This window comes from Gallinula chloropus (assembly GCF_964237585.1).
Source record: "Gallinula chloropus genome assembly, chromosome: 5".
NCBI lineage: Eukaryota > Metazoa > Chordata > Aves > Gruiformes > Rallidae > Gallinula > Gallinula chloropus.
This window is the reverse complement of record NC_140090.1, coordinates 15,543,563-15,567,138: the sequence shown is the minus strand read 5'-3', so window position 1 is coordinate 15,567,138 and position 23,576 is coordinate 15,543,563. Positions and strand designations below refer to the sequence as shown.

General features: G+C 46.0%; 1 protein-coding gene across 3 annotated transcripts in view; it reads left to right on the top strand.

The window, feature by feature from the left end:
• Positions 1 to 8,112, top strand: part of BIN1 (bridging integrator 1) — a 97,422-nt gene extending 89,310 nt beyond the window's left edge. For 2 of the 3 annotated variants that reach the window (XM_084265206.1, XM_084265205.1), the window contains exon 15: positions 2,696 to 8,110. In XM_084265206.1, the coding sequence (XP_084121332.1) occupies positions 2,696 to 2,803 (108 nt within the window). In that variant the 3' untranslated portion in view covers positions 2,804 to 8,110. Of the gene's footprint in view, positions 1 to 2,695 lie in introns of all 3 variants that reach the window. The other variant, XM_084265207.1, reaches the window with a different exon arrangement.
• Positions 8,113 to 23,576: the final 15,464 nt, after the last annotated feature.

Sequence of the window (23,576 nt, the reverse complement as noted above, 5' to 3'; positions counted from 1 at the left end):
CAGCTGATAGTCTGCAGCAGTTTTACTACTTTGGCTGAGAGAGGTGGCAATTTTATAAAATTCATGCTCATGTCTCCAGGATTTTATTTGGAAAAGGAAGGGAATTCTCCAAATTGATTCCATAGTCACCAGCTCTTTGGGTTTGACCAAGATGAGACAATATCTGATTTCCACAAGAGGTAGAGGGAAGGTGATGCAGTTCACTGGCCACAGAAGATGTGTATCTTTGTGGCTTAGCTGTTGGATTTGTGAATTGTGGAGGCAGATCTTGCCACTGCTTGTGAAACAGGAGCTATAATGTGCCAGCAGTTCCCACAGAGCTAGGTGCTCTGGGGGAAGGGTTGTATTGGGAAGAGGTAGTGATTCCTTCTGGAGATAAGACTGAGTGGGACTGCCCTGCACAAGCATTCAGGAACATTTCTTTCTCGGAAAGCTTTCCAGATGGGAAATGAGTGGCAACTCCCCTAGTTTCTGTGGTAGGAGATGGCATTTGTGGAGCAGAGTTTTTCAATGCCCTATGTTTGCACTCTAGCTGGATGTGGGTGCAACAGCCATGAACTCAAGACTCTCCAAGCTGCAGAGGGTGAGCTCTGAGTGTTGCTAACATAATGCTGTAGCTGCACTGAAGCCCCCTAACCCTTCTACAGTGTACCATGTGCTACAGCTCATTTCCCTAACCTAGACTGTACCCAGACAGAAAACACTGGCTGTTAACATGTGCATGAACTGTGCACGTGAGTGGAGGAAGCTTAGGATAACAGACTGTGATCCATGTCCCCATCTTGCAGCTTAGGTGACAGTTTGTGGGTACACCCAGGCCTGGATTAATCTCTATTCATAGTTGAGTGCAACAGTGCTTCTAAGATGGCACTTCAGGTGATGCAGTTCAGAGTTGGTGAGGGTCAGTCCGGTTCCTCTAATCCCTACAGCTGTGAGGAGCCCCTTCGTAGCAGGATGCTGTGGGAGTGATGCATGCTGTATGGCTGTGTGCAAATGGATGAGCTTTTGTGCTTGCCGTGCTGTGAGCTGGAAGCTGCCTTCCAGACATTTGGGCCCAGCATCTTCCACCTAGTCATTTGTCTTCCTGATTTATGGCATGTCAGTCCTTCCTCAGCCCCTGCAGCTGGCTGCTGCAGATGGGCTCCCATCCCATGACATCTCCTGAATGCTCAAATCTGAGGCAGGAGCAGGGGCTGACTGAACCTGCAGGTACCCGGCACTGCCTGTGAGGAGCAGGTGACTCAGGTGCAGTGGCCAGTCTGAGCTACTGCCACATGGAGTGTGCAGAAAACAGGACAAGAAGCTGCAGAACGGCAGTGGAAAGCAGTATGTGCCCCGTGGATCACCCCTGGCAAGGGCTGTCTCACTCCTGCACTGTGCCACTATCTTTTCAAAGAACAAGTTTCAAGGGAGGCACTGCCTGGCCTTGGGTAGATACCCAGGTAACTCCTGCCAGTTCCAAAGAAGAAATGGCAGAACAATTGTGAACTGCACACATGTGTGCCAGATTTCCCCACAGCTTAGAATATCTGTTTGCCCAAGCATTTCTGCCCTGGCACATTATGTGGCTGGATGTGATGATCTGTCTCGACATAAGCTGGATGCTTGCTCATCCAGTGGATGCAGAGCAAGCTGTCAGGTTTGGAGGTGGTGGTCCCCTGTGCAGTTCCATTGCCTTATGCTGTAATCTTAACCTGTAGGCCACCCCACTGACAATGAGTGAATGAGTGGGCACATGTACCTGTTAAAAAGATGCTTCCATGGTGGCAGGTCCAGGGCATGCAGTAAATAAGAGTAGCTGCACATCTGAGCTGCAAGAAGCGCAGCTTTCCCACCTTGAATATCTTGTCTCCCTCATGTACTTCAGATGGATACCCTGCAGAGAGTAGGGAGAGGGTAGGAAGTCTGATTCTCCTCCTGATCAGATTCTACCAGGCAGGACTGAATTTGGATCCCTGTGTATAGGTCTATTGCTTTGGTGTCTGGAAAGGACCATTGTAAGAGACTTTCATGTAATGTTGGGGGACTTTTGTCAGCTACATCTTGCATCAAGCCCAGCAGCTGGCTGGGTTTTGGGAAGATGAGTTGAGCTCCTCATCTCTCTGTTCTCATATGTAGACCAGATTTCAAGCAAGACTCGTTTTGCCTGTGTCAGGTCTCTCAAATCATCCAGGTGCTGTGACCAGGCCAGGGGATGAGCACCTCCAAGGAATGATTCATCCTTTACAAAGACCTGTGTCCAAAGATGAATGGGTGAATTAGCACTGTCTCTCTTCTGACAATGGAGAATGGTAGACACCTCGTGTTTAGGTAGTGAAAGGTGGGGTAAGTAGTTCCCATCCTGTATCTCTAGAGATGTTCTTTGGCAGAATTTCTCCTGCTCCCATGGGTGTGAATTATGACATGTTTCTATTACACTTACCAGCTGTTTACAGTTTCACTGTCTCTAGATGCTCTGGCTCAGGTAGGAGTTTTGTTACCGATTTTGGTGGGATGTAGCCTTGTCTCTGTTTAAAAAGGGATAAAAGCAATTTTTTGTTCCCTTTTTCTGCCCCATCCTTTTCCTGGATTGTCTCCAAGCCAACTATGAGCATGGCTTTGATAATGCCTTGACACCACCTTGGCCTGCGCACTGTAAGAAAAATCCCTGCTCACATCCATCCCTCAGCATCTGATCTCTTGTCTTCTCCTCCAGGATGAAGGATGGCTGATGGGTGTGAAGGAGTCTGACTGGATCCAGCATAAGGAACTTGACCAATGCCGAGGGGTTTTCCCAGAGAATTTCACAGAGCGGGTGCAGTGAAAGCCTGAGCCCACCAGCCGCGTTTCTGCTGGAAGAAAGCAAGTTTCCTGGAAGATAATTGGAAAAGAACAGCGAAATGAAGAGAAGAGAGAATTTTAAAGGAACAGAAGCTTGAAAAAAAGTCAACTTAAAGGGTGTGTTCTTTCTCAAAGGGCAAGGTTTCAGAAGTAAATTGAAGTTCAAAGTGTTATCAAAATATATGCATATTAATAATAATAATAATAAGGCAAGTCAAATACCCTCTTCCCCCTTTGGTTTTAACAGCATTTGGATTCAGAGGACTGATGCAGAAGCAGCTCGGTGTGGTTCTCTAACTACTGGGTTGGCTGAATTGGCGAGGTGTCAGTCTGATCCCTAGGAAGGCAGTGTTTGTCTAGTGGCTCCAGAGTAGAAGCTGCATTTGCTCTTGGGTGGGTTCATCTGTTTTGTCTTGAAGGTGGCTTGCATGGCAACCGTAAAAATTCAGCCTTCCCTACGCGTTCAACCTACAGTAGGCCAAACTTTCTGTTATGCTGTTGAAAACAAAATTTAGTGTATAGTGTTCACCAGTACAATGTGTGTGTGTGTGTGTGTGCGGGTGTATTTTATTTTCTTCCTTTAAAACAATGTTACACAAACTGTGATGACTTTTGTACATGTAAAGGTAGAAGAAACGATATGGAAAGGGCATGGAGAAGATGAAATGTGTGAAGCTGTGCTCGGTCCAAAGTTCTTTCAAAGGCAGACACCTAAATTCTTATAGTAGTTTTGACCTTTGAAATGCAAAGGGGAATAGACAAATTGAAGAGAGGAAACCAGGCAAAACAAATAGATGCCATTTAGATGGCTCTGAAATTCAGGAGAGAGAATCTTCTGGCCCCAAACCCCTGTAGGTTGTTCCAGAAATGCTTACATTCATGTAGATAGGAGATAGCATTGGGCTGCTTAGAAAACTTGCTTTTAAAATAAAAGACAAGGGAAGAACAATTTTCTTCTGAAAGAATGTTTTAAGAAAAAGCACCGAGGAGAAACCAATTTGCTTTCTGTGTTTTTAATTGGCATTGTTATTTGTGGAATTGTATTTCTCGTTTTCCTTTGAAGAGTTCTGTAAGTGAAATATTGTTAGATCAGCTTTCTCCAGTGCTGTGCTGGTGATGAAATTAACCTCTATGAAAACTGGACTCTTGAAATACTCATTTAAAATGGCTGCATGACTTCACGATATTTTAATGCATTAGAAAGGAAGGCAAGAACATCAAAGTGTCAGTGTCGAGAAGATACTCTGCAGTCTAATACTGATGCTGAGACCTTTCCTAGACCTTTCCTTTGCTCCTGTTTGTTTTTGAGTTTTGTTTTTTAGTTTAAACAAGGCTGTTTCAAAGTGCATATTACACTTGTTAAAATAAGCCGGTCTGACCCTCTAAGACTCTGAAAGTCCCACAAAGGTACTTTAAACTTTACTTGAATACTGATGCAGCTGGCAAGCAGGTCAGGCTATTATCATTTTTTTTATGGCTTTTTCTCCACCCCACCTCCCACCCCCACACCCACGACCTTTTTGCCTTGAAGGGATTTTTAACAGTGAGGTTACCTCCTGCTGTACAGGGACAGGATCACTCTCTGAAATAATCTTCCTAACTGTTAGGAGCTGGCTTTTGTCAAAAGATGCACAGAATGCTGACATACACTACTGAAAACCCTACCTTTTCTGATCCGTTTTGCTTATTTGTAGGACAACAGAGAGAATATTGTAGGGCTTTTTGGTTTGGGGTTGGGTTTTTTTTGGTAAACTTCAGTTCAGAGTGAAGGATCAGATTTTAACCAGAACCTGGTAAGTGCAAGAATTTGTGGAGTTCCTCCTGCTTTCAGCCTGGGAGGTGGTCTGTGCTGGTTATTTACAGCAATGTAACAGGCATAAAAAATTGTCCTGTATGCTCAAATCCCTCCCCCTCCTCCTCCTTTGAAATAAAGTGCAGGAATTTATATTTTACATCACTGTTACAAAACCCAATAGTATTTAGGAGTAATTGCTCACAATACAGGTGGACTGGACTCCGCAAGTTAGGGTATGGTGAGCTGTTGCTTTAGAATACTGCCCTGTTGGATTTTGTGTTCATCTTTTTCACCAGGGTGGTCTTTATTATCACTCTTTTTTTTTTTTTTCCAAAATATCTATTTTTATGCATTTGTGACTCCCACTACTCCTTTAAAGAATATTCGTAGAAAAAAAAAATTATACATTTAAATAGACATAGAAATATATATATTAAAAAGCGGGTTGATCCAATTAACATAATGCTGTCAGCTTAAAAATGTTTATTTTTATGCAAAACCTGTGGATTATTGTTTGGTTTGTTGGGGTTTTTTTTTAAAAAAATGACAGGATTCTAAGTACCAGAGCTGTGATTTTTGATTTTTTTTTTTTTCCTTTTGTCTTGCAAGTAATTGTTGTAGAGCCTTTAGCGAGCTGTGCTGATCTCTAATTTATTGTGGGGGTTTTTGCTCTTACTGTCTTTTTCCGTCTGCTGCCGCGTTTGAACCAGGCGACTGTCCCACCGAAGATCTCCGTAAGGCCTTTTCATTTCACTGAGCTTGCGGAGCGACTCTCCAGTACTGTATTTTCCCTGCGGCAGTGGTAATGCTCTGCAAGAAAGGGATGTTGTTTTCAGGCCGTGCGACTGATGCTCGAGTACTGCCAGTGGGGAGAATGTTGCACCTCTCTCCATTTGCTTCTTCTCCAACCCCAAAATCCCGAGCCCCGGACCCCCGTGCTTAGAGCAGGTAGTGTGTGGGTCACCTGCATCTCGCATTGCTCACAAACGAGTGATGCCAGCACGTCTCATTCAAATGCAGGATCAGCCCCACGGTTTATAAATTGCCTTATATTGAGAGTAGGATGGCACAGCAGGAAGCTTGTAGATGGCGATGTTTTGATGTTTTTTGGAGCCAGGAGATCTCTTATCTCCTGGGTCATGTTCAGCCCATTGTAAACAGCCACAACTCCTCCCATTCTCAGTATTTTTACATTTGCTAAAAAGCTTGATTCTGGTTGGTATGAACTGGTGAAATGAGCTTCCCTTTTTTTTTTCCTGGTGTGTTTTTTTTTTTTTGGCTTAGGACAGATTCAAATAGAACAAGGGGCAGTGAACTCCCAAGTAGGCTGTGCCCACAGAGGTTTTTCGGTTTGCAGGCTGAACTGAAAAATCTAGGGAAAAAAGTTGTAAGGGTGACCCAATGGCCTGAGACAATTTTTTTCTGTTTTGTTTTGTTTTCTCAGTGAAATGAAAAAGGGAAAAAAAAAACCCCATAAAAAATCCTTTCAAACCAAAATGAAGCATTTTGTTTTTAGGGTTGCTTTTTCACTTTTTTAATAACATTATGACTTGGGCTCTGGCAGGTTGCTTTGAAGCAAAAATGTGAAACCTGTTCTGAAAATGCTGAAAGAAAATGTTTTAATGTTAATCATAGTCTTTTTGCCTTTGCCTTTTTTTTTTTTTTTTTTTTAATCTTAATCTGACAACTGGTTTCAGTTAACCTTTAACTGTGGGGTTTTGGTGAATATGTCACCCACTGCAGAGAACCCAAAGAAGCCTCTTGCCCAGTTCTGCTCCACTGACAGGCACACTGGACACTTTCAGGGATTACCTGGTATCTGGCCCAACAAAGCTGCAGTTTTTTTCCGTCTAATAATCTTCCACTTGGTTGTCTTACTGGGTGAACAATAAAAGCATCTCTCATCCCATGCCGTTGACTGGTTTTGTAACCTGGCTTAGAAAGACATTCTTACTCTGTCCATCTCAGTTTGGTCATAAATTGACGGTTAGGCTCCAGTTTGAGCCTGGTCCCATTGTGCAGTGGGAGTTGTCATTTGCCCAAACAATAACAGAATTAAGGCATTATTTTTGTCCCTTTTTTCTATTTTAACAATGTCAGTAATATATCTTTATTAGGCAGAATTAGGGAAAGGACCCAGGATAAAGATGAACAGCCCCTAAAAGGCACAAGGCCATGGAGCTGCCTGGGGAGGTTGGAGCAATGGTACATGACTGATTCTGTTTTGGGCTGATGTGCTGACTGCCTCACCTCTTGGTTCCAGGGAGGTCCAGAACCTCTTTATACAGGGCTGAGAACAAAATGTGAGTGGTCAAGATGTGCATGGTCAATACAAAACAGGTGTCTCTCCTCTGCAAAGGACACTGAGTTCAGTGTGCCGTGTTCCAGACAGATTGAATGCTCTCTGCCACTGTTTGAGATGTTTTGGATGCTCTGCAGACCCCAGAACAGTGAATGTCCTTTGCTGGAGGATGCAGAGGTGTCTGTCTCAGCCCTTTTATAGGAAGCACTATGGCTCTTCCACAGACAAGGCCTATGTGCCTCTGATTTCAGCAGCCCCTATATATCTCAGCATCTGGCCCTGCTCTCCAACTCCTACTGCTTCCCAGCCTCTCCTGTGCTCCTCAAGGATGATGGGCGCTTCCCGCCAGCCTCAGGTGCAAAGCTAGAAGATGTACTCACATCCAGCAGGAAATCCTACTCAGTGCATCTTGATAATGTTGACCTCAGGAAAACAAGCAACAGCTTTTCTTCTGGCTGCCAAGGAGAAGCAGCTATTCCTTGTCACACAGGTGCCATCACACCTGGCCCTGGCGCAGGCACCTCTCTGCTTGCATGCTCTGGTTTAGACATTTCTGAGTGGCAGACTCCGGATGGGTGCTGTGTGGTGCCCAGAGCTGGGTTGTGCCATCAGCCCTTGCGAAGCCTCCTGAGGTCTGTAGCTGGCACACGGGTGCTGAGAATTAGACGGGCAGTTCAGAAACGTTATGAAACTAAATGGAGAAGCTACAGCTACCGTGGAGACTGGTCTGTGTGAGCTTGTACTTTGATGTGTCTTACAGCTGTAATTCCTTCACCTGTTTTTACAGCATATTTTGCTAATCCTGTCTGTATTCTGCATTGCACGCAGAGGGTCCCTACTTGAAACTTGGCAGATGCAGTCCTGGGCCTATTGCTTCTCTTTAACTGAATCGAATGGCAACAACTTCAGCAATGTATTGGCAATCTCTTTTCCTTCTGTTAATTCAGTCTCTGAGTTTAACCACAATGACCTGAGAAATGTTTGGGGTTTGAGTGTTTTTTTAATTATTTTAATTTTTGTTTTGTTTAAACAAAGCTGAACAATTCCCATTGTATTCAGAGCTGTGACGCCCAGTTCTAGTGACAAGTACTAGATGGATTTGTCCCATTTTGTTTCTTGGCAATGTTCAGAAATATAATTTGTGTCATCCGAATCCCTGTGTCAGTTTTTCTCTTTCTCTTATTTTTCCCACTTGTGCATTAAGAGTCTGAAACAATTCAGGACTTCCTCTTCAAAGAGGTAAGTAGCTTCAAAGACTTGGTTTGTCAAGGCACCATTAACATTGGGAGTTTGTACAAAGACATGGGATGGAGAAGGCCGAGCTGGTGCTTCCCTGAATGAATTTAACAGCAGAATAAACTCTTCTAGCAGCCCTCTCTGTTCTGGTCTGTGAGGACCTGACACTGGATGAGTGGAATGTATGGAAGGATTTGACACCTTTACTTTTTAATAGCTGTTAACCTCAAGGTGATATGATCTTCATCCTCTAAGGCAAGTTTGTTGGGAACATCACACCAAACAGATGCCCTGCCCTATCTGGCCACACATCTCCCAGCTCCCTCCTCCCTGTGGGGCACACCTGGGCCAGCGCTTTGGTTTCAGTGTTAGGGTCTGAAACAGGGCAGTTTTCTTACCTGTGTGTGTGTGGGGGGGTGGGGGGTGGGTGGGTTCTGCCCTTTACCAGAGCACTTTGGGATCCTGGAGAGAAGGGATTGGAGGTTCATAGCTGGCTGTTTTGGGACCACTCCCTCGGATGTCTCATTCCAGACAGGCTTGGTGCAGCTGCACGTGGGACACGGTGTGTAAATGGCAAGTGCTGGCCAAAGGTTGGAATATGATCTGATGCAAATCGGCGCCAATTAGCACTTTGATGAATGGGCTGCCAGGCTTCTCTGCTTTAGCATGTGGGTCTGCAAGCTGCAGAGCCAGCGTGGGGAGCTGGCCAGACTGCTCACATGGTTCCTTCATTTCCAGACGGCTCAGAGGGTTTAGTGCCTGTTAGCCTCTCACCTCTGTGGTACTAGGATGGACCTGACTCAAATCCTGTGGCGGAGGGAGGGGAAGAGGAAGGCGAAGGCTGTGCTCCCGACACTATTGCTGTAGTTGGTGTGCCTCTGCTTGGCACGATGGCTCCTGGCAGGTGGAGCTGGGCCAGCTCTGCCAGGGCTGGGAGCTTTCAGGGCAAGAGCAAAACCCTGAGGTGCAGGGGCTCTGTGCATGCCTTCTGTTTGCCCTTCCTCATGCAGTTTCATTCCCATCACCCAGAAATAGAAAGAAAATGGGAGGGGAGAAAGCGACTGGAGGGGAGCAGTGTGCATAATTCATTATCAGCTGCCTCTACTCATCTGCAGAATTCATTCCCAGTGATGTCTTCTTGCTCCCAACAAGCAGCACTTGGGCTTGATGGCTGTGTGCAGGCTGTTGCTATGTGAGTCCTGGCAGCACATTTGGAGAAGGAACAGGTTTGCAGCTCTAAGAGCCTTCACCATGCTGTGGGGAAAGCCAGGCTTTGCTCTGAGGGCATAGAGGCAGAAGGAACCTCTGTAGCTGGAGGAGGCACATGCAGTGCTGGCTGAGGCCGGGATGCCTGTGAGTGGGCAAGACAGAGGCTTGGGTGTTACATGCTGCAGGGGATTGGCATTGACTGGTGCCAGTTGCTCTGTGGCATCCCTGGGTGAAGGGGGAGAAGTTGGTACTGGGGCTGTCCTTCAGTGACCACACAATGCCGCCCGGGAAGAGCTGTTGGTACGGAGTTTGAGCCCCAGAGCAAAGCTGGGAGTAACCCTGCAACCCCAAGGGAGAGAAGATGGGAGTGAGGGACAGCTTTCAGCAGTTCCTCCTCGTTTGCTGGCTGGGAGAAGCCAGTGCCCTTTGCAAAGCAGGATTGCTGCTTCAGCAGGTGGAGGAGCCTCTACTGCACAGCCCAATCCACAGAGCCATTAATAATGGTGCGGGAGCGGGAATTCAGCAAGTGTCCGTGATTAATTAGCCCATCACGGACAGTTAATGGCCAGCCTGCTTGCCCTGGCCCCACAGCGCAGGACATAGAGTTGGCATCACTTCTTATGGGGCTGGGAGCCAGTGAGCTGGGTGTGAGGTGCAGCCTTCTGCCAGGAGTGATGGGCACAGTTTGCAAGCTGCTTTGATGCACCACTGATAGGTATTTGGTGAGGCTGCTTATTTAGAAGTTGGGAGGCTAGATCTGGCTGGTTATCAGAGCCAGGTACCTCACTCTGTGGTAGAAGCCAAATCTAATATCAGCTTTTATTTTCCAAGCAGCGGCACTATCCCATGTCTTGCCTGTGTTTGGGAGTGCTCCCTCTTACCGAGGCTGAGTCACTTCATGAACTCTGCTTGTCTCAGCATTTTCTCATGAATTAATGTACAGAAATTCAAGTACCACCAATGCTGCATCAGGCACAGGGGGGTGGCAGAGCCATGCACTAATGAGAACATGCAAGCAAGGCTGGTTTTTGAAATTGGGAGGAATCGATCTGATCACAGGTGGCCCTGCCAGGCAGGAGGGGGAGCTCCACTGAGTGCAGGTCATCGCTTCCACCCTGGCTGCTTTGCATTGAGGTAGGAAAAAGAAGAGCTCTAGCAGGAGTGCAAGGTATTAAAGTTAAGTTGCACACTCTCATGCTGTTTGGTCAGTAGGACACAGCCTAAGGTGTGAAATGAGTGTGATGGGACTGAGGCTGCTGCTGCACCAGTAAGAGGAGCCGTGCAAACCTCTTGTCCTGCATCCTGGGCTGGGATCATGTTCCCCTTCAGGGAACCTTTTGTGACTGCCACAGCATTGGCTATTATGGCCATGGGCAGGTGTCTCAGGGAAGGGTGTCCTGCCCCATGGATGTAGAGATGTGCCAGATCAGGAGGACAGGTATTTTATTTTGCTTTTCCATCCCCTATCTGGCAGTTCCTGTCGTTGCTCACTGTGGCTCAGCCTTTCCGCTGCTCTGCAAAGCAGACATTGCTCTTTCCCATATGATACAGATGTTTTTTTTCGGGAGTGTAAATTATTCCCATCCAGAAACTTATGAAACACTCTTCCTCCGCAGAGCGAAGAAAAATGCAACTGAAGTTGGTAATTAAATGTTTACTGTTAAGTACTTTATATATTATATACTATAGATCATTCCATCCATTAAACAAACCATTTAACTCCCTTTAACAGCATTATTGTCTATTATTAGGTTAATCAACATTCACATCCTGTAACTCTGCATTTCTATCTAATTAGCCTTTCTTTCTTACTTCATATTTCTATTTAATTAAGCTCAGTATCAGAGCTGAATTCCCTGTACTCAGCACTGGGAGGGGACTTGATCCTTTCAATGTCTGGGGTGAGGGCTGAGTGGCACAAATTTTAACCAGTCTCCTTGGATATCTGCTAAGGTTTCCTTCCCCAAGCCAGTCCCTGCTACACTTTGGAGCAATTTGTGTCCATGTGGGAAGCTGTAGGTTTAACACCTTCCTGATTATCTCAGATTAGTGAAGAGCTCCACTGTGCGCAGTGGCTGCAGCCAGTGTGAGTGCACTGCAGTGGTACTGGGGAGCATCCAGCCACCCCTCCAGCAAGAGGACATGGTGGGTATGATGCTCTTGCCTTTGCCTCCAAGTCTTTCTAGCCCCATGGATATTCTGCTAACAGGTCACTGGCAACTTTACTGTCATACAAATGACAGCGTGTGGTGTCCTTGGGCAAAGGCACTGAGTTTGCAGTGCTGGGTGTCTGGCAGATGTCTATTGGAAGCTCTTCTGTCCTATCACCAAACCAATCTAACTTGCTGTTAATGTACTACCATCTTACCCACTGAAGATTGGCTTAAAATTAATTTAACAGTGAACCACTGTTCCTTACTATCCACACTGGCGTTCGGGTGAAATTTTTGTGAATTCCTGGAAGTGATGGTGATTGACCTGGTGTCTCCTCAGAAGACCTCACCATGAACCAGTTCACACTATTGTTCAGAGCACCAATGTGACAGAGGGTTTTGATGGTTTTCTTCCCCAATGAAGCCAAGTTTTCACCAGAGAAGAAGAAATACTGAAAGTAAGTCAAAATGTCATTCACAGATTATTAAATCTGGATTGTGCTGTCTCACCTGGAGTTTCATTCAGGTATGTGTTGAGTAAGGAGTTAATTCCCTGGAAAAGCGGGGGGTTTGTGTTGTAAGAAGCTGATGCTTCACTCTGAATTTTGGGGTAAGGATCAGCAGCTGGGGGTAGCTTGTATGTTACCTGACCAGGGCAAAAAAATGGATGTTGGTGTTCTTCCACTTGCTCCCAGGCTTGGGCAGTGGGTGAGGTCTGAGGCTGGTGGGACAGGACCCCTGCATATGGGATTGTGCCCGTCAGCATCAGTTTTACATGTAACTGCACAGACCCCATTGGACAAACCTTTGCAGAGTTGCTCAGTCCTTGATCTGCAGAGGGACACACTTCTAACTGGCGGCGTGCTAGATACCTGATGGTGTGAAATGGGTAGTTATGAGGAGGCTGTGGTACCATGTACCAAGCTGTGTGGGGCTGGGCTGGGTTTTGAGTGCTGTTGTGACAAGTGTAGCTCGTATCACACCTGCTGATTATGTGCTCTTTTGACATAAATGTGGGCTCTGTTCTTCCAATCCCCAAGCCCTGGGGTCTGCTACAGGAGGCTGTCAGTTGTAATCTCTCCCCCTCAGACATTTATGGGGATACCCAAGGTACCCAATGTGACGGCATCACTGGAAAGCAGATTAAATACCAGGCAGGGAGCACCTTGCTTGTCATCACTTTGCATCCAAGCTGCAATGGCTTTGAGGAATTGTCTAGGCCCCTCCAGAGTCCCTGAGCAGCTCTTTTTGCTAGTACCAGTCCAGAACAATCAGCAAATTGAGTTCTTTTTATTAACTTTAAAAGAAGACATTAGCCTCAGCCAGGAGAATAAAACCAATTTATGAGGCAATTAGCTCTGCAAAAACATTTCAGTCTCCCCAGAGCAGCCATCTGAGGAGCATCTTATTCCAGCTGCACAGCTTCTTCCAGCCCTGGGTTTACATCACGCTCCAATTATCATAAATAATAATAATAACGTATAAACAAATGGCTTCCTGGTGTGTGTGTGTAAGACAGCCAGGAAGGTTTTCTTTGCCCCAAACTAGACCCTGCTATTGGCCTCCTCCCTTCAGGTGCTATTCCTGTGGTCTGTTATTTGGTAAGAATTCATTTTGATCCTCAAGCTCTAAGTGTGCTTTTCATAGGATCTGCAACAGGGTTAGTTGCAAGCCAAAGAACTTGAGCTACATGAAGAAGGCATGATGTAGACCCAAAGAGCTGTGTGTATCTCCCAAACCCCTTTGCAGGAATTGCAGCTTTCTCAAACCGTAGGAATTATTTGTCAGTGCTGGAAATTTGGGCACTAGCAAAAAAAGTGGTCTTCCTCTGTCATTATTATCCCAATCAAATAAATTATGGATGATGAAGATGATGCAGGGATGAATGTGAATTGGAGCTGACAGAAAAGTTTAATTTTCTACTTGTGGGCTAGCTTGGGACTTCCAAATTTACCTTAAAAGCAAATTGACATGAAAAGTTAAAATTGCATTTCAATAACCTGCTGTAAAATGCCATTCAGCCAAACACAGAGCTCCTATTTTCTTTATTTTTCTCTTTTAACTTTTCCATTTTATTATAAACAGCTGTTTTGTGATTTTAATTACATGATGCTATTGTAGAAATGAACACTGTACTACCAAACCCCAGGCACTAGACTGTAACGTTTTTACTACGAATATTTTCAGCAAAGTTAGTGAAGTTCTTCAAAACTTTATGATTCTGTTAAATCAACATTTTTTGACTCAAGGTGACGAAGCCAGAGGAGCGCTGACCAGCTTTGTTTGGCTTGTCAAAGGAGAAATGCCCCAGGCTTGCACTATTTTCACCTCCATCAGCAGGAGGGAATCCTGTAGGGCTTAGTGTGCATCGAGGAACCCAAGGGGAAAGAAAGAGCAATTGTCTTCTCAATTAGATGGGATCAGATTAAAATAACCAGAAAAAGAAAGACCTAAACCCTGAGTTTTTCGGTATGAATCAAGGTGCCTAAAATACAGTTTCCTAGGGAGAATTTTCAGGTGTCAAAACTGGAGCCATCTCTCCCACTGTTTCTGTCTGAGCCCTGTTTCTGAATCTCAAGAGGTTTGTGCCCAGCTCTGAAATGCAAAAGTCCTTATATTTATTAGGTTTTAAATAGCATGAAAGGGCAGAGAAAATTGATGAAGGCACATACTGAGAGTCACAACCAAGAAAGCACAAATCTCAGGCAGACCTTCCCAGCCTTGAACGTCCACTGCTGCTTTTGGTTGTTGGATTAAAGACCTTGTGGGTCCCCTACTCCAGGTATGGTGGCTGTAAACCCTTGGGAGGCCGGCTGCTCAAAGGGGGCTGTGTGGGTGACCCAGCACGTTCAAGCCTTTCACAGGAACTTCCCATGCAAGTTCCAGTTGTGCTTTTTCCTGGTACTGGATGCTGCAGATTAAGTGTAGGATTTACACCCAGAAGTACTGCTAGCAGTAGTTTGACCAGCCCAAGTCTATCAGTGGCTTTGAAGGGATTTTTTTCTTCTTTACTTTTTAGAATCCTCTTCTGCCCCACTTCTTTCTCCATCATTGAGTTAAAGGTCTGGTTAACATCTCCTTTGGAATAATTCTGCCTTTAAAATTTGATGACTCAGTGAGTCCAGCTAAGGCTTTTTAAAAGCTTTTAATTCTAAGCTTTGGGGGTTTTACACAGCTGGTTGAAACTGTAATGACTTTTCTTCACTCCCACTTGAACTTTCCACTGTTCTCATACTCTTTAAGTCCTGCAAGGCCTCATTTAGGTTCCATTAAAACACTTGCACAGTGAGAGGAATGGTTCTTCCCATACCCCCTTTTAATTGGTGTGCAAATGTATAAACGATGCAGCCACACTGAAGGGACTGAGCATAGCCTGAGGATGCAGCATCCTAAGGTACTAGCTATCATGGCTGCATCATCCTGTACAGAGGCAACTGCAATGCTTCCTCTGTATGTGTGTGTGCATGTATGTAACACGCCATGCACATGCAGCGCTGAAGTCATTCCTGCCTCTGCCCTCCCTGGGCCCCTCTGCATAGTGTTGTTTATTTTGCATCCGAGCAGTTTCCACATCTTATTCCATATGACCAGGGTTGAGGATGCTGCAACAACCCAGGGGAGCATTGCTGGCCTTAGGGGAAGATTTGGACTCAGCCTGATTTTTAAAACTGAAGGGCTGGTTTTGCAGTCCGGGCTGGTTCACACTGTCGCTGCTCACTGAGCAGAAAGATCTTGAGAAGAAGAAAACAAAGATACACTCTCTGTGGAAAAGACATTGGCATGACAGTAGCAAAGAGAATGATCTTTCAGTCCCCTGTGTCTGCAGGACAGAGAGCCAGGGCAAGCTTTTGTGACACACCACCGATGCTGACAGCCGTGCGGTGTCTCCCAGCAATGGCAGCCCTGAAGTGCTGCTGCTTTGGCCACCTTTTCTTGTGGCATAGTCACTAGGCAATTGCTTGAGTGGGGAAAAAAGGCAATGAAAACAGGGGGGAAAAAGGGTGAATGAATGCATTGTGTCGTACTTGGAAACCCACTTCTGTTATCTGTGTTGTTACACACACCAGATTCGATAGGCTGCTTAGTCGTCTTTTGGCCAACTATTCCTCTGCTCATGTACAAAAGCTGCCCCACTTTGATACTCACTCATCCAAACGTTAGCACTGCTGTAGTGGAAGCAGCTGTCAGCTGGATAATTGCACGGAGGCTGCTGGGTTTTCCTGCTGATTATGAAATGATTCAGACATCCTAGTGGGAGGCTACAGTGCAATGTTTGGGCTGGATTTTTAAAGGTGTTTAGGTGCTGGAAGGTTCAGATAAGTGCCTGTGGGCATTGTCAATGACTGAGAAGCCTCCATACCTAAACATTATTGAAATCATTGGGGGTTTGGTGTCAAAGCTCCTTAGAGGCATCTGGAAAGTCCCATTTGTAACAAGAAATAGGGTTAACATACTTGGTGTTATGGAGAAGTGGCAGCTACAAAAATACCTGATGCCAAGGTAGAATAAAAAAGATAAACGTATAATGTGATGCCCTTGAAATTGAAACGCGATTTGGATCAGAGATTTGAAATACTAGAGATCATCTGCAAGGAAAGACACATGGGTCAGCAAAGAAAGTTCAGCTGGAGCAGCTTCAGGAGGCCTGGCTTTGGTCTTTTACCCTGCCCCAGACCTGTTGGGTGGTCAGAGGAAGTTGTGGAGGTGCAGGCTCTTGGGAGCGTAGCAGTTGGGTTTGGTTTGGAAATCTCTCACCCCAAGTAATTTTTGGTCCCAGAACAGGTTTTGCTGTGCACTGTGTCCAGTTTCCATCACAGGTTACTAACACATTGGTCTCCATTAGACCTCTGTATATGTTTTACTGAAGTTTTTTTGCCACGTTGCCCTGGTCTGCAAGGGAAACCCAGCCTGAAGGGAAGGCAGCAGCCTGAGGAGCCTTTTTGCAAGTGTAAAACTTGTCCTCAAAGGCACAACAGCCTGATGTAGGTAGTGGCTGAGAGCTGCATCTCTCACTACTGTATTTGGGGGTCTTGCATTGAAGGGGGTGCATAGTTCCTTACGCTGGCACCTTCTACTGTGGGTGCCTGTTGGCCAAGGGTGATGGTTACTCTCTGATGGCGGGCGCTGGGCAGTAGCCAGGGGCTTCCTGTGGTGTGAGATGGTTTTCTTCTCATCTCCAGAAGTGATACTGTTCATGTTTTCTCAGCAGAAAACCAATCACAAAAAGCCCAGTATCATGCTAGGCTGATGTGTGTCTCCTTGGGGTTCATCTTCCTTTCAGGGCAGGCTGGAAGAAACATGTCTCTCTTGTAAATGCCATCGCAGAAGGGATAAAATGTCTTTCAGCATTGCCAGATATAGCACTGTATGACTTTGCCTCTTCAGATATGAGATTACAGGGCAGCAGGCCACCTTCAGCTGTCAGACGTGGAGAACAAGAGGTGCCCTCCTCTTCTGGCTTCTTTCAGATGTAATTCTTCCTTACGACATTGGGATCTTGCTCTCCTCTTGCTACAACCTGGGTCGTGCTGGCTGAGGAGCTGGGGTTTGGCGGGGTGAGTCCTTGCTTGCAAACAGTTCCTCTATAGCTCTTGCAGGACTTGCTGCTATGGCATTTGGGGCTTTTTGGTATGATCTTCTGCTGCCACCACATTGCAGTTGCCTTCATTTAACAGGAACATCTCACAGAGAGCTCAGATCTGCAGTGCCTCAGCCCAGATCTGCATTTAGGGAGAGGAGAGGAGGCAGGGAAATCAGAGCATAAGGGAGGCTGTGGAGCACCAGCAAGAGGCTGGCTCCCCACATCCAGCTTCATGCTGTGCCTGGAAATTGTCTCGCAGGTGTCACTGGTCCATGGGATGGGATGGAGGAAAGCTAAGGGGCCTTATCTCTGCTGGGGAAAAGAGCTCTGTAATTAGGATAAAGCCTTACAGCTGCCAGATTTGTAATTCCTTTTCTACTTTCTTACTACAGGGAAGAGAGTTGTGCCGTCTGCTCCTCAGAGGATAAAAATTGGTTGAGGTTGGGCCTGGAGCGTGGCCTGGCCATCAGATGGAGCAGGACCTAAGGTGGGGTTTTCAGTGAAAAATAGAAAATGACACCACATTTTCTAATGAAAAAGAGGGAGATGAGGAGCTGGGGAGTGTGTGTTACAGTCATTAACATGGAGTTTAAAAGCAATGTCAGTGCTCTGTGTTTTAAAGTCCAGTCAGCAGCACTTAATAGCCCTGGCTTCCCACAGAATTCCCTCAGCCTGTTTTCAGTCGCTCCCGGCAGTGACACTGGTAGATTTATATGATTTTACTGGGGTACCAAGGAGTTGCTTTGCAGAATGGCACCGTTTCCCCTTAATGGAGCCTGTGACAAAACAAATCTGGTGGTGTAAAAGTGCCTGGGCTGCTGGACCAAAGTAGTCCATTTGCAACCCCCCGCGGTGCGTGAAAGCCACAGGACTGGTTATAGCCAGGCTGAAAGGTAGTGAAAAAGCTGATCACGCCAGGCGCTTCTGAAAGGACAGATTTATAATGCTGGCCTGTGCATTATGGAGAATATCATCCTTTTTGTTCCTGAATTCAGCCTGATGTTGAAGGCCTGGTGTGCTGAGCATTGCATGGGACGCTGAGGACAGGGTAGCTCCATGAACAATCCTTCAGCGAAGCCGTATGTGTTACTGACATGCTTGTGCACAGGCATATTTCTTCCTTTGAAATGGCTCAGCTGCTGTGAGGAAGCATGCAAAGTGGTCCCTGGGAGGTGGCTAAGTCCCCTGGGAAGCAGGATGGGGAAGTTGCAGGAGACAGGTTGTGGGCGGGGAAGGATGTATCAAGGGTGGCCCTAGCAGAAGAGGACAAGCACACTATAGGGAAGGAGAGGAGGGTCTTACACTGAAAGCTGAGAGAGACAGCCACAGCTTGTAGTTAAATGCCCAGGTATGGGTAAGGACCTTTATGTCATGGTGTCAAGCAAAGTCCCTTTCCCTTAAACACTTCACTTTGTGCATTTTTTGGAACTGTGAAATTTCTCCCCTTGAGGAAGGTTGGGAAGTTTAGCAATAGCTCTGTCAAATTTCCCCTTCACTTTGTGTCTATGCAGAACAGTGAGGGAATCTGGATTGATGGACTGGTTACATCTGACACCTGGCAGGTTTTTACCTGGACAACACAGGTATGGGTGCAATGTCTGGTTGACATATTACTTGGACTTTAGGAATGAGATACATCCAATCCACTTTGGAAACTTACTATAGAAGTTGTGTGCAGCTAACCTAGGAGTCCAGTGCTCAGGAGGGGAGAGGAAAAGCACCCATGGGTTACAATACATTTTATCTGGCGGTAGATACATAGATCAGACAAATCTGTCCCCACTGACTGAAGAGGAACTGAGCCAGCTGGCTTAGATGTATCGCCAGCAAGGTGGGCTGGGTTGGGTGTGTGGAGCTGAATTGCACCATATATGGACAGACATGTTCTGGGTTGCCCTGTGAGCCAAAAAGAGGATCAAAGTTTTCCATGTTCAGACAACATCTCTATATCCTCTGATGTACACGCGCTCACACAGAGCAGTCGTACTTCCTTTGTGGATATGTGACCAGTGTAGAAGTTAGACTTGTGTCTATCCCGAGCTAAACTGACTTGGTCCCCTTCAGCCCTGTGGGTATCACTGCAGAAAGGTGATTTCTAATAGTCCAGCTCACACCCCAGTTCAGACACCTGATGAAAGACCAACACTTGTTGGGACCAAGCTGAAACCTCCAGTAAGTCGTGGGCCATGAGCGACTGATCAGTTATATTCAAGTACCCTCAGATCACCCACGTGGGTGCTGAATGTGTAGCACTAGGATGACTTTGAATGAGTGGATGTACGTAGAGGGGCATGAGCCTTGTTCAGGCCTCTGGAACAACCCTATCCACAGATGCATGTGTCTGACTTCAAACTGTGAGTAGTCAGGCTGAGAGCATCGAGTACACACACACTACTGAAAGTACATGGGGACTGGCGTGTAGTTCCCAGGGTCCCACATGTCTGTGGCTTCCGTGGTGTAACCCAAAGGTGCTTCAGAGAGGAAAGGAACTTGCTGAAGCCAGCAGAACTAGATCGGTTATGGGAGCTGATGCCTAAACCAGGCGACACAAAGATCGTGTTGCCTTACACAGCTAAGCTCTGCCTGGCTGGCCTGCATGTCTGCAGGAGCAGCTCAGGGTGGCAGTGCTGCCTTGTGGTTCGAACCGTTCCCTGGGTTGATTTCTTTTACTTGCTGACGCACGGGGAGTTGTATCCCCAGAGTGAGCATCAGGGGTTTCATATGAAAAAACACAGATGCAAAAGGCAGAAATCTGTGTCCCGCCATGCTGGGTTTAATTAAGGGCATACTGAAAGAGTCCCTGCTTGGTAACACCTCTCTGCAATCTTGCTGTGTTGGAATTCAAGTGGCTTTATGGCAAGGCTGAGTTTGGGCTCACATCTGGCAAGATTAAATCACTTCCCTGTAGGAAGAGTAAGTTATTTCTGTTTTCTGTGTTTGGAGTGACTACGTGTGCCAAAGACGCATTTCTGCTACAACTGGTAGAAAGAGAGAAATGATTAAATGCTGTGAGAAGCATCGGAAAAGAGCAATGTAAAATGCCATGCCATTGATCGTTAGTGCTGCCTAGTCCCAAAGGAAAGTGTAGCCTTTGAAGGACAGTGCTTCATCTTGACATCGTCTGGCTGGGAGGTAGCAGTGGCACACGTGTCTGGTACAGACACAGCTTTGTGGCATGCTGGTTGCTATTCCACTTGTGTTCCCCACATTCTCCTGGGAATGACTGACAATGTTTCATGTGCTTAAGAAACTTGGAACAGCTGATGTATGGATGCAAAATCTGCCTACTAAATATGTTTTGTTGATTTGCCAGTGCAATCTCTCTACGAAATCTATTTATCTAACACAATCCATCTACCTAATTAGATATGGTTGTATACATAGAGATGAAGGCACTGGGTCATCACATTTTTTTCCTAGACATGCTGGCTTTACCCACCCAAAAAACATTATCCCTTATTTTTGCTGGATTTCCTGTGTAATCTGACACAAGGTCTCTATGCTATAGTATCACTTTTCCCTGAACAGCTGATCTGCCCTGTTGGTGCTCTGTGCAGTTTATGTGGAACCTGTGGTCAGTGTGTTTAAAAGCACATATATTTGTCCAGGGGCTCCCAAATGGAAATATGGCAGCCCTCGGGATCTGTAAAAAGATATAGAAATATATTTATGTATCTGTATATGAAGCATAAATCCAAACACATCCCTATTTACAGTGGCTATCGATTTTTTTGCGATGGGGATTTTCAAGGGCCTGGGTAGGAAGACATCCTGTCACAGGCATCCTGCTGCGGGCACGGAGCATAGGTGAGTATGTATATACAGCTGAGTGCTTCCTCTCTGTAATGCATCACTCCAGATTATTTCAGCCTCAGAGGTAACATCCCATCCTGGAGCAGTGGCAGATTTAAAGCCTGAAATATCCTTGAAGCTGTGTTGGTTTAGGCATAGGAGCGTCTCCGCTTGTTCTAGGCAGCATTGGGACTTCCCCTGACCTTTGGCAATGCCCGGAGAAATTTGTTGGCTTTTGGGTTGTGATTTCTGCTCCCTGTCCAAACAGAGGCTTCCTTTGCCAGCTTGTTTTCCCTTGCTGTGCTTTGGATCTGCTCTTTGTGCAGGGAGTAACCCTGAACCATAAGAGTGTTAACTATTGTGCTTATAAATCAGAGCACCAGCAGTGCTTAGGCAGAGCTGGTCGTGGCAGTGGGTTACCAACTCCATTTAAACTTACAAATCTGTTTTCTACAACCCTGTGGCTATGTGGAGTCAAACTGGGTGCTGCCCAAGGGGAAACAGCTCCATCAGAGAGAAGATTTGCTTTCTGTTCCTGCACTCATTTCCCCTAAGCATAAAACAGCAGGACATTTTGCCAAGGCTTTGGAGACTCTTTGGCTTGAAATAATAATAAAAAAGCAAAGCAGAAAGAACAGGGAGAAGTAGCAATGTGTAAAATGGAGCTAAACACAGTTTTCTAGGATTTGCAAACCCCACAAAATCTAAGCAGGACATTTTATCCCTCAGAACAAGGACAGCATTCACTTTTTTGGAGGATGAGAGATTCTGTTGACTGTCTGCAGCACAAATCTCCACTGCTGCATGGCTCCTGCTGCTGCTAGAAAGGGAGCACAAAGGCTCCTGTTTAGTAGACGTGGCCAAGAATCCCTCTGCAGCATCAGATGTCAAGTCAACATTTTCAATATCTTCTCTCTGCCTGAGTTGCTTTTCCTTCATGTTTCTTTCACTGCTTTTCTCCTTCTAAATCCTCCCCCTCCTTCTCCCTGATCAAACCCTTTCTCTCATGGCAAACATCATTACTAGAGCAGGCAAGATGAAATACGCCTCAGTCTACCTCAATCCCCGTGCAGACAGAAACCCAAGAGAGAAGGGCAAAGAACAGCAAATAAGGAGGTTTGCAGAATGCCAACACAGCAATGGCAGTGAGAAATACAAGACAGAACTGTTAACCACACAAGGAAATAAATGCTCCTGTGGGAAAAATCCTACACTAATGCCTATTAGCTTAATAGCACTGTGGTTTAGGTAGAGGGCTGAGAGACAGGGGGTCTGGGCTCTGCATGCTGCTGTGACACAGCCCGGCTGTCGCTTGGGCGGCTGGATGCTCGCTCTGCCCTTGGCTGTCTTTGCTTTCAGCTTTGACACTTTCCTGTGTAAAACGGGGACCAGTTTCTTCTGGGGTTGTCAGACAGACACAGGCAGAGGTCAGCCACACCTGGAGGAGACCACGCTGCTGTCGTATGAAGGAGTTCATTGTGTTTGTGCACACACTCGTGCGATGGTCAGAGCTCTCCCTGTGTATAGTTCTTCCTTTCCCACCTCACTCTGTCTGGAGGCTGGAGCTGAGTATGTATGGGCTCTGCTCTTCAGAAAGAGATTGCACTCACTGTGCCCAGCCCAAACGCAAAGTGCTCTGCAGGAATTCTGTTGGTTGTTGGGGACTGAACCTCAGAGGAAAAAGTCCACAGAGAAAATAGAATTAAATGAAAGCAAGTGACAAAGCCAGTCCAACAGAGAGCAGGAGATAATCAACAGCACCAGTTTACCAGGAAGGTTTATGAGGGAAGGAGAGCAAAGCTTCCCTTGGAGAAAAGATAAAGAGGTAGATTATGATATACTTTACTACACAGTACTTCCTGCAAAAGAGCCAAGGGCATTGTTTTCTGCTTTAATATTTTGTGTTAAACATTAAAAGGATGAAGGCAAGGAGCCTGAGTAGCTCTGAGTTAATCCAAAAAGCAGAGATTTTTAGGCTGGGAAGTAGAAGGACTTTATTGGTTATTATTAGACTTTTCAGCTCACAATGGACAAGTCAATATCTTCTTCTTTTGATTGTGCTGTTTCCTTCCTTGAGTGTTCAATCCCCTCTGCCCAGAAATGCCCTACTTTGAACAGAGTCCGCGCATACCTAGCAAATGGCCTAAGGATGCTGAACACTGAGTCACTGAGGCCACAGCAGAAGTAACTCCATCTGAGCACCATGAAGGCTTGATTTGGGGAGGTATGGGGTTAGTAAGGAATAACCACCCAGCCACGGTTGTTAACACCAGGTTTTTGAGGCTAGAACATGCCATCTCCCAGCATCCTTTTGCTGCGGGAAGGATGAGACCCTAGGGAAGAGAAAGGAAAGAAATTCTGTGTCAGGAATGTTCTGGACAAGAAATGTTACAGCGTGGTTGAATGGAGGTCTTACCAGTAACTCAAGCTATGAGACCTTTCTCGCTTCAGCTTAACCTCCTAAGGCTGCCAGGAGTTAACGCAAAAGAAATTTCCAGGCAGTGGGTAGATGGTGATGTGGTGAACAGGCTTAGGAACCCCAGGGGAAAGAGTGGTCCCTAATGGTGAGGGTGTTGCTGTAATATTCATCAAGCTGAATATTACAATTAGCTGTTGTTTGCTGGTGTTCCTTACACTGCTTAAAAAGGAACAACAAGCTTTTCTATACCTGGAAGCTTCTGCAGGCAT